This window comes from Ornithodoros turicata, chromosome 6 (genome assembly GCF_037126465.1).
Source record: "Ornithodoros turicata isolate Travis chromosome 6, ASM3712646v1, whole genome shotgun sequence".
Lineage (NCBI taxonomy): Eukaryota > Metazoa > Arthropoda > Arachnida > Ixodida > Argasidae > Ornithodoros > Ornithodoros turicata.
This window is the reverse complement of record NC_088206.1, coordinates 7,126,204-7,141,047: the sequence shown is the minus strand read 5'-3', so window position 1 is coordinate 7,141,047 and position 14,844 is coordinate 7,126,204. Positions and strand designations below refer to the sequence as shown.

The following is a 14,844-nucleotide window of genomic DNA, read 5'->3' as shown; positions in this document are numbered from 1 at the left end:
TACAGACAGGATAAGTCAGTCACTTATTGTGAAAAATACTGGTGTAATAAATATGTTTCTCTCAAATTACGTAGTGTGCGTAAATTGTCAACACAGTAGCAGAGATCCCCAATGTGATATTAATTTCGCCGTGACTCATACCTGCGCACACCAAGAATTGACGCTGCGTGACCCACCCGTGTTCACTCTCACTCTCGCTCGGTGGAGAGGTCACTAGAATCCACTCTAACACTAATTTAATCACCAGCAGAAAAGACGTATTCACACTTGCATACATTTATTTATTCTCTAAAGCATTTGCCAGCATTCCAAGTGGATAAAATAAGCTGGTATTTACACCAATGCTATATTTACATGCAGTCTCGCGGAGATACATTCGAGTTTAATAAATAATGACGGGGTATAGCTACGCCACCTCTACTTTCTCTATGCACCAGAAGGCTTAAAATATTAGCATTAATAAGGACACCCTTCATCTCCTAAGATTTGCACAATGCCTAAAACATCAGATGTACACTTCTGGAACAATTTAAAACATAAAAATATGCACGTCACTCGACACACATAAAGTGGGTGCTGTACAAAACTAGCAGGACATGCAATTCTGAGGATAAAATGTAAAGGCGAACAGACTGCACTCACTGCAGGGTACAGCTTCGAAGCCAGCTAAGAGAATACGCTAGTGTCATGAAATATGGCTAAATTCTACTTCTGTACATTAGTAGGCATCTCTTGCTACATGTCCCACTTTTGAGGAAAAAAAAAAAAGACTAAAGCCCTCAGGCTATCGCCTAACATGTGTCACATGTATGACACAGTACAGCACCAAAGCTGTACGCTTTTAGAAGGGCACCCTCGATTAGTTTTCCCAGTCAGGCTGCTCCTGTAAGAGCTTGTGGAAGTTGTACTCGAAAACCCATGGCGGCCGCGTGCTTGGGGGGAAAGTGTCGCGTATGTTGAGAAAGTCTACTACTTATTCTGGTGGCTGCCAGAACGCAACTTGAGGGGAAGCTGCGAAGCTCACGCCTCCTATTCGTCATCTACGCTACTGGCAAAAAGCAGCGGCGCGTGTCGAGGCATTTACGCACTGCAGGTCCAAGCGCAGAGCTGCCTAGAAACTATACGAGCCGGTGGAAAATGGTGTTTTAGCGCAGGTATAGCTTTTGACCATGCTTTGCAAAGACGTTGGGAGAAGACTTCACTTAAATTTGGGATGCTTTCCATGTGGAAACGCTTTCGTGGACGCATTTGTTTGTGTTTAAAAAGTTTACTAGTTTACTGCACTTCGCAATATTTTCCTGCAAACACCAGCAATTAACCGCGAGCCACGTCAAAATAATTTGAACCCGGGCCAGTCACTTTTCCCTAAATTAAAAGTGGTAAAATGCTGTTTAATCAGAAGGTAGAATGCAAACAAACTGGTTTTGATCCAAAGGAGGTAACATTCCCTCGCAAATAAGGCAGGTTGTCTCTTTCGTTTTCCTTAGTGTCAAGGAAATGTTACCTTCTTGAAAATGCATTATAAGCTGTTTCTAGTGTTTAAGAGCCCTGGCGAGCGCCCTCGTCGATAGAGGGGACCATATCCAAAGCCCGAGGATCTTTTGCTGCACTTACATGTTGCATCCAATGTGCACACCGGACTTCCATGCAGTATAAAAGAAAAACAAAAACAACCTAAGAAAACAACTTTGCGGAAGAAACGCCTGCTTGCATAGTTTCAGTGAGTTTGCACATGGAGCAAGGCGAAGGAGGATTTAAAACTTGGGGCATTTTAGACACGATGGTGCATTCTCATAGGAACTACTGATCATGGCCACTGAAGCAAAGCATAGTCGGAGTTGCAGGCAAGGTACTTAGAGGTAGTTTGGATTGAGCAGACGATCCCAGTCGATGTTGGTGCGGAAGACCTCCCCGCGGAGCCACGTGTCGTAGTGCTCTTTGAATTCCTGGGTGAGCTCCAGGTCGCGTCCGAGCACGGAGAGGAAGTTGTTGTCGACGGGCTGGAAGTCTGCGATCACCTCTTGAGCCGAACTGCCGGGAGCTGGTTTGTCGTAACGGCGGCTGTGGAATCCATTGATGCTCGCTTGGAGGGCAAATTCTTCGGCCTGAAAGTCCCACGGGCGCGCATCGAGGTCTGCCGGTGGGTACGTCGTTTTAGTTGATTACATTTCAGTTATGGATACGTATTTAGAACTGGGACTGCAGGACGAGCCCGTATTCCGTACTCCCGTATTACTGGTACTGTACCGCAACATTGTGTACAACTAGGGTTGCCACCAGGCCGGTATTATACCGGCACGGCCGGTTATTTGCGCTCTCTGCCGGTTGCCGGTAGGAAGGTGATACTGGCAGCCTTTTGCCGGTATTTGTGGCTCAAGACCTTTCATAGGGGCTTTTGTGGGGTTTTGACTTCAACATTCGACTACAACAGAGAGAGGGCGCAGACAAGCTGGTTCATGATGACAAGGATGTAACCCGAGACCTGAGAAAATTGTTGTCTGTTGTTTATTTCCCTGTCTCGGGTTACATCCTTGTCATTCGACTACAGCTTGAATAAATATGGAACAGAGACCCAACTCCGCAGTCACCAGTCGTTTTCTTAATTATTCATTATTATTATTATTCATTGTTATTGTTAGTCTTGTGTTCGGATGGGACAAGAGCAGTGGTTGTGCAAAGCTGTTGGTGGTTGTGTCGAGCCAGCTACAACGTTCCTCACCCACTTTCCCTCTCCCACGAGCCTTTCGTCCTTTCCCTCTATTCCACCTCCTCTCCCTCAGCCGGCATTTTTCACTCCGAAAGGTGGCAACCCTATGTACAACGCGTGACATGTAGCATACGTAGGTTTTCCCGTATAGTCTCTACATATATACTTAAAGGGATTTCTCGAAACCCTGCTTAATTCGTAAACAACCTAAAAGAAGTGACCACACAAAATAGTTCACATCATGCCACAAGCTACTTGACTGGATTGAGCATTGCCATCACTAGGGGACATGTTTGCACTCTGAACAAGTGCAAGGGATACAAGCACATATGCTAATCAAAGACGACCTGTACACGCCGCACATGATCTGTGCTCCTCATCCTCAGTGTTCTTGTGTAAAAACACATATACAATATTTACTCGCATAATTTGCGCACTTTTTTTACCGAAAAATGACGCGAAGGTTGGGGGTGCGCAAATTACGAGCCGGGCATCAACGAGCCGACTTGAAAAATGTGCAAAATCTGTTAAAAGAAGGTCCTTTAGGTGAACAATACAATACAATCTCGGTGATAGGAATCTCACGGGGTAGCCGAAGACATTCGTATCATCCGAAATTCGTATTAAAAAAATTACACCAAAATAAAAATTTAGGCAAGAAAAAAGACAGTGACTGTTCATTTTCTATAACTGTCAGTGAAAGAAGTCGGTCGTAAGGATTTTCTCTCTTCGTTTTTGGCCAATGCTGTAAAAATTTGCGAGATGATTCAAAAAGGCCCAGCACGTGCTTTCCACGCTTTTTCTAAAGCGAGCTTCTCCTAAAGCACGCATGCGTTAGGTGAAGCCAGCTTGCGGAATGCTGACGCGTATGTTGCCGCCAGAAGTTTTCCCGATATGTTCCCTCCACGTGTTCTGGTCGTTCTTTCCTAAGCCAGCGCGATGTCACGGAGCTTCGCGGTTTATTGTAGTGAGGGGATAAAAGGTCAAAACAGTGATAAGATTCCATACCGGGTAATCCCTTTGATCTTATCTCCTCCACCAAGGGAGAGTCATTGCTTGCCTTACACAACATGATATAGGGAACTCGTGGTGAGGATCTCCCTCCTTTTTCGAAAGAAGGAGCAGCATGCGCGCCGTGACGCCGAGACTGTCAGGGGGGAACGACCTCTGTTGCGCACGAAAGTAGGAGTGCGCAAATTATGCGAGTAAATACGGTATATCTGTTTGGAGCAAACTAAAAAAAAATAGCAAACAGCATGTCAAAGCCTCCGTACTGACCATTTCCATAAGCCCAGTCATCGTTGAGCCTGTGCCTGACCTTCTGATAGATGGCGGACATGGTCTTCATGTTGGACTTCCTCCACTGTCTGCCCAGATACTTTGTCTGCATCTTGAGCAGCTTGAGGACGTACAACTGCATCATGGCATGCTTTACCTTGAGCGCCCTCTTCAGGATAGGCGCAGACTTGAAAACTACCAGCATCTGCGTGCCACAACCCCAAAGACCGTATTGCTTGGAGCAAACCATAAGCGAACAGTGCATAGCATAGTCGAATGCGCACATTGGAAACACTAAGTGCCTATTCTCACATACAGCGCTTTGCTTCAGAATGCTGGAAACCAAGCACTGTCTTCTACCTTCATGTTCTGACTTGCAAGGCACTTAGACTTGGTGGCTGACATGATTTCGTCTGTGTTGATTCTTGATTCCCGTAACCCATTAGGACCCTTAAGCTCAATAGACGATTTTACAAAGATGCGCGCGGCGCAAAGCAGCATGGGAAATTTGAGGGCCACTGCTCCGTCGTCTGCTTCGGTCATGGTTTACCCTGGCTGGCACGCTGCTCCTGCGCACACCGGGAACGTTGTTGTTGTTCTTCTTCTACCTCCGCCTCTGGCAGTCTCGTAATGCTCTAAGGTGCTCTAAGTTCCCGTGAGCCCTTGCCTGCCACAGGTGGCGCTTGCTTTTGTAAAAAGGTCTATTAACCGGGCAAACGGGAAATTCGATGCCATTTTCAGTTAACCACGACACTAACACAACACAGCAAGAACCAGGAAGCAAAACAATCCCGCAGCTCCTGTGATGTCATGGGTAAAACAGCGTCTTGATTGGCCGACACGAACCAGCACTAGAAATGAGCACTGTAAAAGTTGAGAGGAGCTCAACTCTGACGAGCGTTGTTTTCCAGTGGTTCATAGCAGTGCGAGAAGGGAAAAATAGCGCTGTTTTCTAGCGCTGTGGAGTAAAGTGCTGTATGTGGGAACAGGCCCTAACACTTGCACCATAAAAGTAGCATTCTTGTAGGATGAGTCTTTCATAAGTTGAGCTCTAGAAATAAGTGAACCTTGGTTGATGAGAATAGTGGACATGCAATACGCTACCACGATTTCTCTGTGCACATTAGAGAGGGTAAAGTTTGGGAATCCATGTGACGAAATGCCTTGTCTATACATACTTACAAGGCAGCAATAAGGGGGTACTCGTCGATTTGCATGACACACTGCATGGATCCACACAAGCAGCTACATATGCCTCACCTTGAGCTATTACCCCCATATTTGGGAGAGAGACCAGTGAGGTCGCTCCATGGGCAATAGGCAGGAGAGGAAAGCTGGGGAGCTGTGGAGGCAGCTGACCTTACTTAGTGTATTCATAAAATTCCTCTTATCCAGTGGCGTAGCCAGAGAAGGGGGGTGGTTGGAGGTTGAATCCCCCCGAAACTGTACCTCTGCTAGTGCATTTGGGTGAGGGAAACGAGGGCAAAATCCCCCCCCCCCCCCCCCCAATATGTAAAGAACCAGCGAATCCCTCCTGGAATGCACTTCTCCCCAAAGAGAAGGCAACACACGTTTGACAAACACCCATCTTAGTGACGTACCATGATGCGAGAATGTTTCCACTTGGTGAGCTTGTTCAGTACCCTGAGTAAGTTGATGGAAGAGAACATGTTTCTCCAGCAGTAGGGTTGTTGGTCACCAATCTCCTATGTAAGATAATGGCCACGACAGATTTCACTTGTATAGAGAAATGACCTTCTATACTTTGTATACCAGGCTGCGGTAGCCTCCTTACCAGTGTCTCTGCAGTAAGTTCTGGTTGCTCTCCAATCACGCAGGCAGCAAAGTCGATCACCGATATGCTGTTCGAAGATGTGAGGGGGAAACGAGACGTGAGGACCTCCCACGTTTCCTTGCTGTGCGGTAGAATTTTTTAAAAAGAATATACTCACGTGTTCTTTGTGCCAATATATGAGAGGATATTCTGGTTGAAGAACTTGAGAACAAGCGGAATACAGTTGGCAAACATGAGCTGCTGATTCATGTACTCGAACTGGTAGATGTGGTTGATCTTGAAGTGCTTCAACAGAAGGAGCAAGATGCCGGAGATAGCCTTCACTATGATTTCTTTGTGACGATTCACATCGATGCCCAGCTTCATTGACTGCAGTACTGTCATTCTGCACAGAAACGACCTCGCTTTAAAAAAAAAAAAACGAGAAAACAATCCACTAAAAAGGTGAGCAAAACAGAGACTGCTGATGACTACACATACATAATTTTTGATGGCACTACAGTATTTATAGAATACCAAAGCGAATAAACATTTGCAAATGATTGACCAAAATTATCTGCCAATACCTTTATGGGCTCCACTCATTAACATATATTTAATGAATGACACTGTTTTTGGCACCCTATAGAGCTATTTCGCCCAAAAGAATAGTTTAAAAAAGCAAGTGAGCAGGTGGCATAGATTCATAATGAAAAAAAAAAAAAAAAAAAAGAACAGAAAGAAAATCCGAGGAAAAAACACATGAACAAGGTCTCAAACACAGTTCATCTTACAAATGACAAATTTGCGTAGAATGGAAGGATTCAAGTGGACCAGAAAGGGGGAAAGCCCTCCCTTTCTTTCTTTCCTATACTATTCCATATCCCAATATCCTTCCCCAGAAAGGGGGGAAACCTTTCTAGCTGACTTGAACCATGCGTTTGAGACCTTGCTTGCGTGAAATTTTCTTGTCGCCCCTGATATTGTTTCTTTTTTTTTCATTAATGGTACTACGTACTTGATTAATACCAGGGATTTTTCATTTTTGTTTCAGCTTCATCTTGGTGCAGCAAGTTTTTTGTAACACAAAACGGTCAGGCGCTAATGTGAGGTGCGCACATTTGCTACCAGGCTTTCAAAACTAGGCAAATTCAAAATGGAATTAAACAAACTGGAATTGGAGCTAGTGTTGGCGAACAAAGACAGAGGCGAACAGACACAGACACAAAGCGCAAGCCAATTGCAGTCGTGTACTAACGAGCCTGACATTCTACGTTTCTCAGAAATTAAACCAATTGCCTTTGGGTTCATCATATCTAGGTTTAAGGTACACATGCAAGCAAAGATAGCTTTCATTCTGCTTAAGCCGATTCAACTTACGGCATTTCCTCTGGCAGTACGTCAGCCATAATGTTCACTGATTCCGTCTTAGCCTTTGATGTAGGTGCAGCTGCCAAAAGTATTTTTAATAAGGCAATCTGAAAGGGTAGAAATGAACAAATAATAATGATGGTGTCCTATTCCATCAGAGCATTTTCTTATCGTACCATGTACTGTGGCAAGCTGGGAAGCATAGCTTGATATAGAATCTCCGTTGGTGTCAGTGGGATTTCCTTTTCTCTCTACGGGGAAGAACAACAATAGAAACATTTCTTTTAAATTCATTTATTGACTAGATTAAGGAACCCCCAATGGGGTCCTTTACAGTCAAACCTAGTTACAACGAAACGCTATATACAACAAAATTCGCGGTACCGCGAAATAATTTGTTTTCCCTGCCGCGACTGGCTGCCATATATTTCGTTAGGCTCGGTACAAGGAAAGAAATCGCGTTCCCCTCGAGTTTCGTTATATCGAGGTTCGACTGTATTTCCTATTCAGGAGTTTACCTACCATGGAGAGGGGGTGCTTTGCAATATCCTCATCTTCTTTCATTTGTATTTCAGCCAGAGAGATGTACATGTGCTGAAAATGTGCATACGGTTTAGATCATTGTTGCAACACGGTACTTCATAATACCGTATTTACTCGAATCTTGGCCGGTCCCGATTCTAGGCCAACCCCCGAAAATCCAATGGTGAAAAAAAAAAGAAAAGAAAATACTTCCTCGAATGCAAGCTGATCCGCACAAAGTTATGGACAAAACAAATGCAAACAAACACACATTTATTATCGATCGGCACGTCACTCATCGTAGTAGTCACTAGACTCCTTGTTGCTGTCCTCCTCGCACAGCGCACTGTCTTGGGAACCGTCCAATGCGCTTGAAATTGAACGCTTCAAAAAATGATCGTGTGATCAGCTCTGCTGGAACCGGATGGAACCGGACGGAGTCGCACTGACCGCGTCCTCGAATCTAAGCCGGACCCGTAGTTCCGTACCCAGAAATTTTGAAAAAAAGGATCGGCCTAGAATCGAATGAACACGGTAGCTGCAGGTTTCCAGCGCTTACTTGTTTCAGCACTTTCAGCGCTTCGTGAATGGGCTCGGGCAGCCCAGCTAGCGACGACTGATCGTTTGGTAGCTGGAAGCCGACAAACTTCAGTCGGGTGTTATCGAGGAAGGCTTCGATGTCCCTTGGTCGAACTTTCGGGGTCCACGGCAGTCCCTTGCCACCTGGGAGCAGGCTAGAGGCGTCTTCTGCCATTGTGGCAGACGACAGCGGCTGCGACTCCCTGCATTCCTCACCTGGGGCCGGAGTGCAGGGCCGGGGAGCGGATTCTTGGACGGGCACGGATGGCGTTGCTTCCTGATGGAATATCGCGTAATGTCATTTTGTGTCATTCTGAGCACATGAAGGGCGTGCGGGGCAATTTGCAGTACCGCAATTTTATTATGTTCCTACTGATTTACTGGCATCCCACTCGATGTATTTGAGCGTTTGAGGACAAACAGTTCTCTGGGGAACTGTAGTTTGCGAAGAACTGGCAAGTTGGTAGAAAATTTTGAGACTACTTTTAGTTGAGCAAAGTGGAAGCTGAAAGCATTTCAAAGCGGGTGTGACACAATACGTATTCTGAGGTCGTTCACTTGCCGCAGTAAATGCAGTCGTTGCAACCGTTTTTTCAAATCAACACCTCAGAAACGATTTAAACGAAATGATAAATGTGAAGCACATTTCAAGGACAAGTTTTGACGCTCAGGCTTCAAGGGAAAAAAAAAAAAAAAAAACATTATTCCTGCTGTACCAATTCCACTATGTCAGTTACCCCATTTACAGAATTCCCTCAGTGGGAACATTTTCTCTGCAGCTTCTTTAACAAAGTGGCAACTAATTAATAAATCTATTAAATTAATAAATAAGTTATAAGAATAAATTAATTAAATAATAATAAATTAATAATTAAAAATTAATAAAGAAGCAACTAGCTGAGTTACTATTGCCATCGGCTGTCTCTCTTCCATATCCCTGAGCTCTTCATCTGCACTTGCGTCTGCCTCCAGGTCTTGGATTGCGAGGGAGTCGTCCATGCTGCTCTGCTTCACCAGGCTTTGCTGCGTATACAGTCAACACACAACTGTTTCATGCTGCCTTCGCTGAACGGACAATATGTATAATGTTGCGGGTACCCACGCGTTTGAAGGGGCGGTTGGTCTTCCGCTGTTGCTGGGCTTCAATGAGGTCCGCGGCAGATGCGGGAGGAGATGCTGCCCGCATTGTTCGTGCTACCTCGATTGTGTCGTCTGGTACAGGAGGAAGGTTGCGAGCTTCACGATATTTCGCTTTCAGTCTCCTCAGCTCTGGAGTTCCACCCAAAGAAACCTAGTAAAATTGCAAACGGTGAATGCCGTTCGGTAGAATAACGTTAGTCATCGGTTCACAGATTAAGATTACTGTTGACCATTGCTGTACTCGTCTTGGAAGACTTTTCAAGATGTATGATCACTATAGGCATTACAAAAACACTGAGCACCAAACACGCAACAATGTGACACTAAATCTGTCCGTGTTACGGGGGTATAAATAGACCCTGAAGTTTTCGGGTTTTATTTTTTTCCAAATTCGGGAGGGGTAACCTTCGGGTCAATCACTCGATGTCGAAAATTCATGCGAATTCGGGCGGAAAAGTTACCATCAGACTGAATTTGGGGATAAATCGGGCTCTCTTGTCGAACAAACGTTCGTTGTGCAGCCTATCCAGAGTATCAGACGTTGAGATCAACCGTGTATTTTGTGAAAAATTAGTACGTCATTGCCGTGAGGTGCCTAGCTTAGGTGCAGTTTTGCTGGTAGAAATCGGGTTCAACCCTAAACCGGTGAACATCGATTCGGGGTGCAAATTTGGGAAAAAATCGGGTTCAACCCTAAAACTTCAGGGTCTAGGTATAAAACAGCTCCTGTACCAGTATAGTCTTCCAAAGGAGCAGGAGAACCTTCTTGATCGGAAAATGAGGCGCAGACCCACTACAGAACTTGATGATCATTTGGAAAAGTGTGATCGCTAGAAGCTCATCACCGAGGATGGGTTGAACTGCAGAGAAAATAAAACCAAGGAAATAGTCAGACTTCCAACAAAAGTAACAGAAAGGGGGGAGGGGGGGCGTGAAAAATGTACCCGGGATTCACCTAGTTCGCCACAGAAGGCCTCGCGGTCCCGTTTCATGTCGTCTGTGTCTATTTCGGAGGGCACTCGCATGACTTCTACGAAGGTGTACAGGACGCTGAGAATCACACGGAGGTCCGTGCTGTCTCCTAACGACACGGCTGGTTTCCTTAAGGCGGACGTCGCAGCGCTGCTGTTCCTGAAACATTGCCCAAAGAAGTTCAAGATACTGCTGCGGCCATTGGGCCACAAACCGGACAGAGGGAAGTACGTACAACAAAAGGTTAGTAAATCAGAAAGAGTGATGGCTGCGGTTGCACAGGCTGGCATCGTGTGCACTGCTGGGCTCAGATCCGTGACGAAAACCTGAGACTGGGAAAAAGACGAGAAACATACGACACAACACAAAGTCTTTGAGACAGAGACTTTGTGTTGTCGTCCGTTTTTCGTCTTTTTCCCATTCTCGGGTTTTCGTCATGTAACTTAGCCACCAGCTCGCTTGCTTTTTAATCATTTTATCTGCTGGGCTCACCAACCTGTGCAACAAGAAAACGTAGCCGCCTTTCCTTATGGCGTAACCAGGAGAGTCTTACGAGGCAGGTTCACGAGCAATAGCTCTGCTTCTTCTCAAAATGCTGTGAAAATCGCTAATTCTGTGGTCCGAGTTTTTCACAAATCGGGAACATGATGATGACGATGATTGAAGTTTTATGCCGCACGAGCAACTAATGCCGAAAAATCGGGAACAGCACACACATTCGCGGCCACTACATTTTGCGAATTCTGGATGCTAAAATTTGTGCGGTGACTGGCCTACTCCGTAATAAGCTCGAGATTGTTCGTACTGCATTTGATAAAGGGAACATTGCACATGCCTGCACTGTAAGGTAGTTAAAATGCTTCCCAGAAAACAAACTGTGTAGAGAAAGTTTGCAATTCCTGCATAGATTAAATTTTCGGAGTGCCAAATCTTGCTAAAATTTTGTCGTGTGCCGTTAAAATTCACGAATCTATTAAATCGCAAAATTTCTGGAAATTAGGGGCTTGCAAACATTTAAGTGTTTCGCGGCATATCGTGCATGCTATGAAATGCAACAAATTTATCTAAGTGTGATGTACATTATTGTTTAACCTTAAGATATGAGCAACGCATGACAACAGGAAGGTGATAAAAACCACCGTCTTTCACTTACAGCAGAAGGCAGCGATGTCATTTAGATTTCATTCATGTCTCTTGTTGTGACTAACGCATGTGGACCCCCTCGGTTCATGACCCGCTTGTTCAACCCTCGATTTATAAACACCCTCGGTTCCCCCAAAAATCGTTCATAAATCGAGGGATTCATAAATCGAAAATTCCATTAAGTGAGTACTATCGAGCAAATGGAACAGTACTTCCGAGTTGGGATTGTGTTTATAATGCAATATATTGTGTAATTTTGCTTTCGACCATGCCTTCTGCTGTGTCAATCTCACAAAGAACATGTGTTAGCGCATTCACACTCTGTTTATTATGCAATACTAAATAGTTTAATTTTGCTTTGGACCATGCCTTCCGCTGTGTCAATCTTGGAAAGAAGATATGTCACCACATTCGCACTCAACTGGTCTCGGATTACCTCTGAGATTTTTAACCAACGTTTATTAATCTCCGGGTGACAGCGGACACCTTATTCATCAATTGAGGTCAGGAACACTTGTGGAAAACCTGTTTGTTGTTCGGATTTGGAGGGGTTAAGAACGGAGGGTGCAATACCTGGAAAACGTTTTCTCCATTCAGGCGTCATTGAAAAGACCACGAATAATCCCTATGAAGGTTTTTGTTGGCCTCGGAAGGATCCGTTCATTAATTGAGGGCAAAAACGCTGGGCAACTCCTAGTTGGTTCCCAGAAATTCCATTCATTATTCGAATATCGAGGTTCATAAAACGAGGGAAAAACGCACGTAAAAAGTTTGGTTCCTCGTGCTAGTGTTCATAAAACGAGGGAATTCATAAATCGAAGGTTCATAAATCGAGGGTTGATTGTATAATGATCTGCTCGTTTGAACAACCCGAACGGTTACTTTGTACTTACTCGATCTCCATGTTGAGCAGTTGAAGAAAAGTGAGGAAGAAGCCGTGACGGTACAAAAGAAATACGTTTTGCCTCGCATATCGCGGTTGCTCTTCGATGGTTGTGCATTCTCCAAACGTTCCCTGGACGAGATACAGGACTGCGCGGACTGCTTTCATTCGAGCAACCCTGGGGCTCACTTCGACGCTGTCCATGAGACGCAGTGCTGCATCTTGTTTGACAGTCTCGCTCAGTGCTAACCATCTTGGGCCAAAGCCTGGCAAAAGATAGCATGTGTACGTTGTAGAGTGTTTGCAGTGTTGACATGACACTGATATTGAGTGCGGTTACGCTTAGGGTTCTTTGTTTTCGGGTTAAACCCGATTTTTCACAATAATTCCCCCCCCCCCCCCCCCAAACGAGTTTGCGATCCTTCACGTTGTCGTCCTAGGTAAACCGTCGGAAAAGTGAATCATAATATCAGCAGAGAGAGCTATTTGTGAAAACCTATTTGTCCTCCTCTTATAATCTCCTCCTGCACGAGAAAAAATACGAACTTTTGGTGGAGCTTGGACAAGTGTTTGAATACCGCGGTCATTCAGTGCCCCAGTTCCGAGCGGAAATATAAATATTCTTCTTTCTCATCTCAGTGTCACAGCAGTGGCTTGTTTCATATGCCTTTCGTTTCACCCGAAAATTCCCCGATGACATATCAAACAGAGATCGTAGCGTCCGATATCTCCCAGACTTTTTCGTGCATAAACAGCATCCGATTCCCCTCCTCACCAAATTTGAAAAACCATAAAACCCCAAAAAACGAAGAACCCTAATTATGCTCAGTGGTTCATCCAGAATTGCACGCATAAGGGTGGTCATCATTATTGTTATGCTGTAGCAGCTTGACATATCATAGCTGTCATGGATCTAAAGCTAAAGGAACAAGGGCCTCCCTGTAAAGGGTGCACAGGAAACGAAGGCGCAGGTGGGCGCTGCCAAACATTTGGGTCGAGTGAATAAATCACTGATCGTGATCAAATCTTCTCGTGTTCAGATACACCTTCTGGTGTTGTATGCAATACTGTTGTAATGTATGCTTTTCTACAACATGACGTCTCAAATGTTCCTTTGATGCTAATTACCACAGGGAGAAACAAGTACTTCACAGAGCAGGTACTTCACACATTATTGACATTTTAATGGATTTTGCCGGCTGCCTAGGTACACGTTTCGCGGTTTTTTTTTTCGCGACATGCAAAAAAAGTAAGCCACATGTACCGTATTCTGTCAGGATGTCTTCAAACGCTTTCCTGTTTTGAAAAAACTCGGATTCTTCTGTGTACGTGTAAAGTTCTGTAACAACGTGAAAGACATGTTTTAAACAACGCGTTTAAAAGAACGAATGTCTGTGATACTGATGAGGTGACAAGGAGGGATCGTACCTGATATTTCATTTTCGTGAGTGTCAGCATCATCATAAACAAACTCCAAATCTGGGATATCTCCTACCGGCTGGAAATACGAGCAGTCCATCATATTTTCTATTGTAAGCAACGTGCTGGCAGGATCAAAGGATTATTTCGCGAATTGCGGTATACAGAGGAAAGCAGGCATGCTTTGCTTCAAATAAGAATTTGTTTTGTGGTACAGTAGATAGCACCTTACACTCATTTTCGGGATATTTTGCTCTGTGGTTCTTACAACGGCTGAGCAGATGCAATGACATTACAACGCGTGAAATGGGATCGTAACTCCAGACGCCAACTTCTCACTTACGTCTACCATTTTAGCAACATTTAAACGACAACAACACCGAATAAGCGCCACAATACCATTACTAGCAGTTACTTAGCACAACTGGCACAACCGCAGCCATCGCTGCTCAAAAGTGAAGCTCACAGAAAAGGTGACAAAATAAATCTAGAATGAAAGTCACAGAAAGAATGGCAGAACGTATAGTCTACAACACTACACAGCGCAAAACAAATTGGCAATATTATCAGTAAGAAACAGTTTTTATTTATTCCGGGTTATCGTCACCTCCAAAAACCTGATACGACAGCCGTCTTGCTTGGTCTGGCTTCTGGCTTCTAGCCGGCTAGCTGCGAGCAGCTTGGCGGCGCGCATTCGAAACACTGATTGTTTCGACACTAACAGTTCGGGTAGTGGAATGAATAGTTAAAATGTGGTGTAGTTCAAAATTTTTCGTAGCAATAAATTACAAATGCATTGGTGTGAAAGGTTTGCGCGAGATTGTAATTTATTGGCAAGCAGACGATCGGACGCAATTCGCGCCATTACCATTACTTCGCAGGTCACGGCGGTTGTCAGTTGTCACGGCTAACTTCTCAAGCACAGAGTAAGTTTTGTTACGCAAACACATTTTATGGTCAACTGTACTACACATTGCATACTACGTTGGTTATTTCGAACAAAGCAAAAAAATATGCAAGTAAACACATAGACGTGAACTTGACTCGCGTACTAAA

The 14,844-nt window shown here is 44.6% G+C and overlaps 1 protein-coding gene and 1 long non-coding RNA gene across 2 annotated transcripts in view; one reads left to right on the top strand and one right to left on the bottom strand.

Moving 5' to 3' along the window:
- Positions 1 to 260: 260 nt before the first annotated feature.
- LOC135398955 (striatin-interacting protein 1 homolog) lies at positions 261 to 14,261 on the bottom strand. The gene is made up of 16 exons (XM_064630536.1): positions 13,798 to 14,261; positions 13,634 to 13,708; positions 12,380 to 12,635; positions 10,327 to 10,502; positions 10,104 to 10,231; positions 9,334 to 9,522; positions 9,138 to 9,254; positions 8,212 to 8,508; positions 7,653 to 7,724; positions 7,307 to 7,381; positions 7,140 to 7,237; positions 5,938 to 6,165; positions 5,781 to 5,847; positions 5,587 to 5,691; positions 3,986 to 4,190; positions 261 to 2,134 (listed from the first exon to the last, which is right to left on the bottom strand). Exons 1-16 carry the CDS (start codon positions 13,889 to 13,891, stop codon positions 1,854 to 1,856), a joined length of 2,463 nt encoding a protein of 820 aa, XP_064486606.1. The 5' UTR covers positions 13,892 to 14,261; the 3' UTR covers positions 261 to 1,853.
- A 414-nt stretch (positions 14,262 to 14,675) lies between these two features.
- LOC135398954 (uncharacterized) overlaps positions 14,676 to 14,844 on the top strand; it is a 77,898-nt gene continuing 77,729 nt past the window's right edge. The window contains exon 1 of the long non-coding RNA XR_010424158.1: positions 14,676 to 14,714. This is a non-coding gene — a long non-coding RNA (uncharacterized LOC135398954). The remainder of the gene's footprint in view (positions 14,715 to 14,844) is intronic.

What these genes read in the sequence shown, in the direction of transcription:
- LOC135398955 (XM_064630536.1), bottom strand. Translation starts at nt 13,891, where the DNA reads ATGATGGACTGCTCGTATTTCCAGCCGGTAGGAGATATCCCAGATTTG. An exon ending in AGAGACAGCCGATGGCAATA is followed by an intron (nt 8,509 to 9,137) that starts GTAACTCAGCTA and finishes ATATTCCATCAG; the next exon opens with GAAGCAACGCCATCCGTGCC. An exon ending in TATATTGGCACAAAGAACAC is followed by an intron (nt 5,848 to 5,937) that starts GTGAGTATATTC and finishes ATCTTCGAACAG; the next exon opens with CATATCGGTGATCGACTTTG.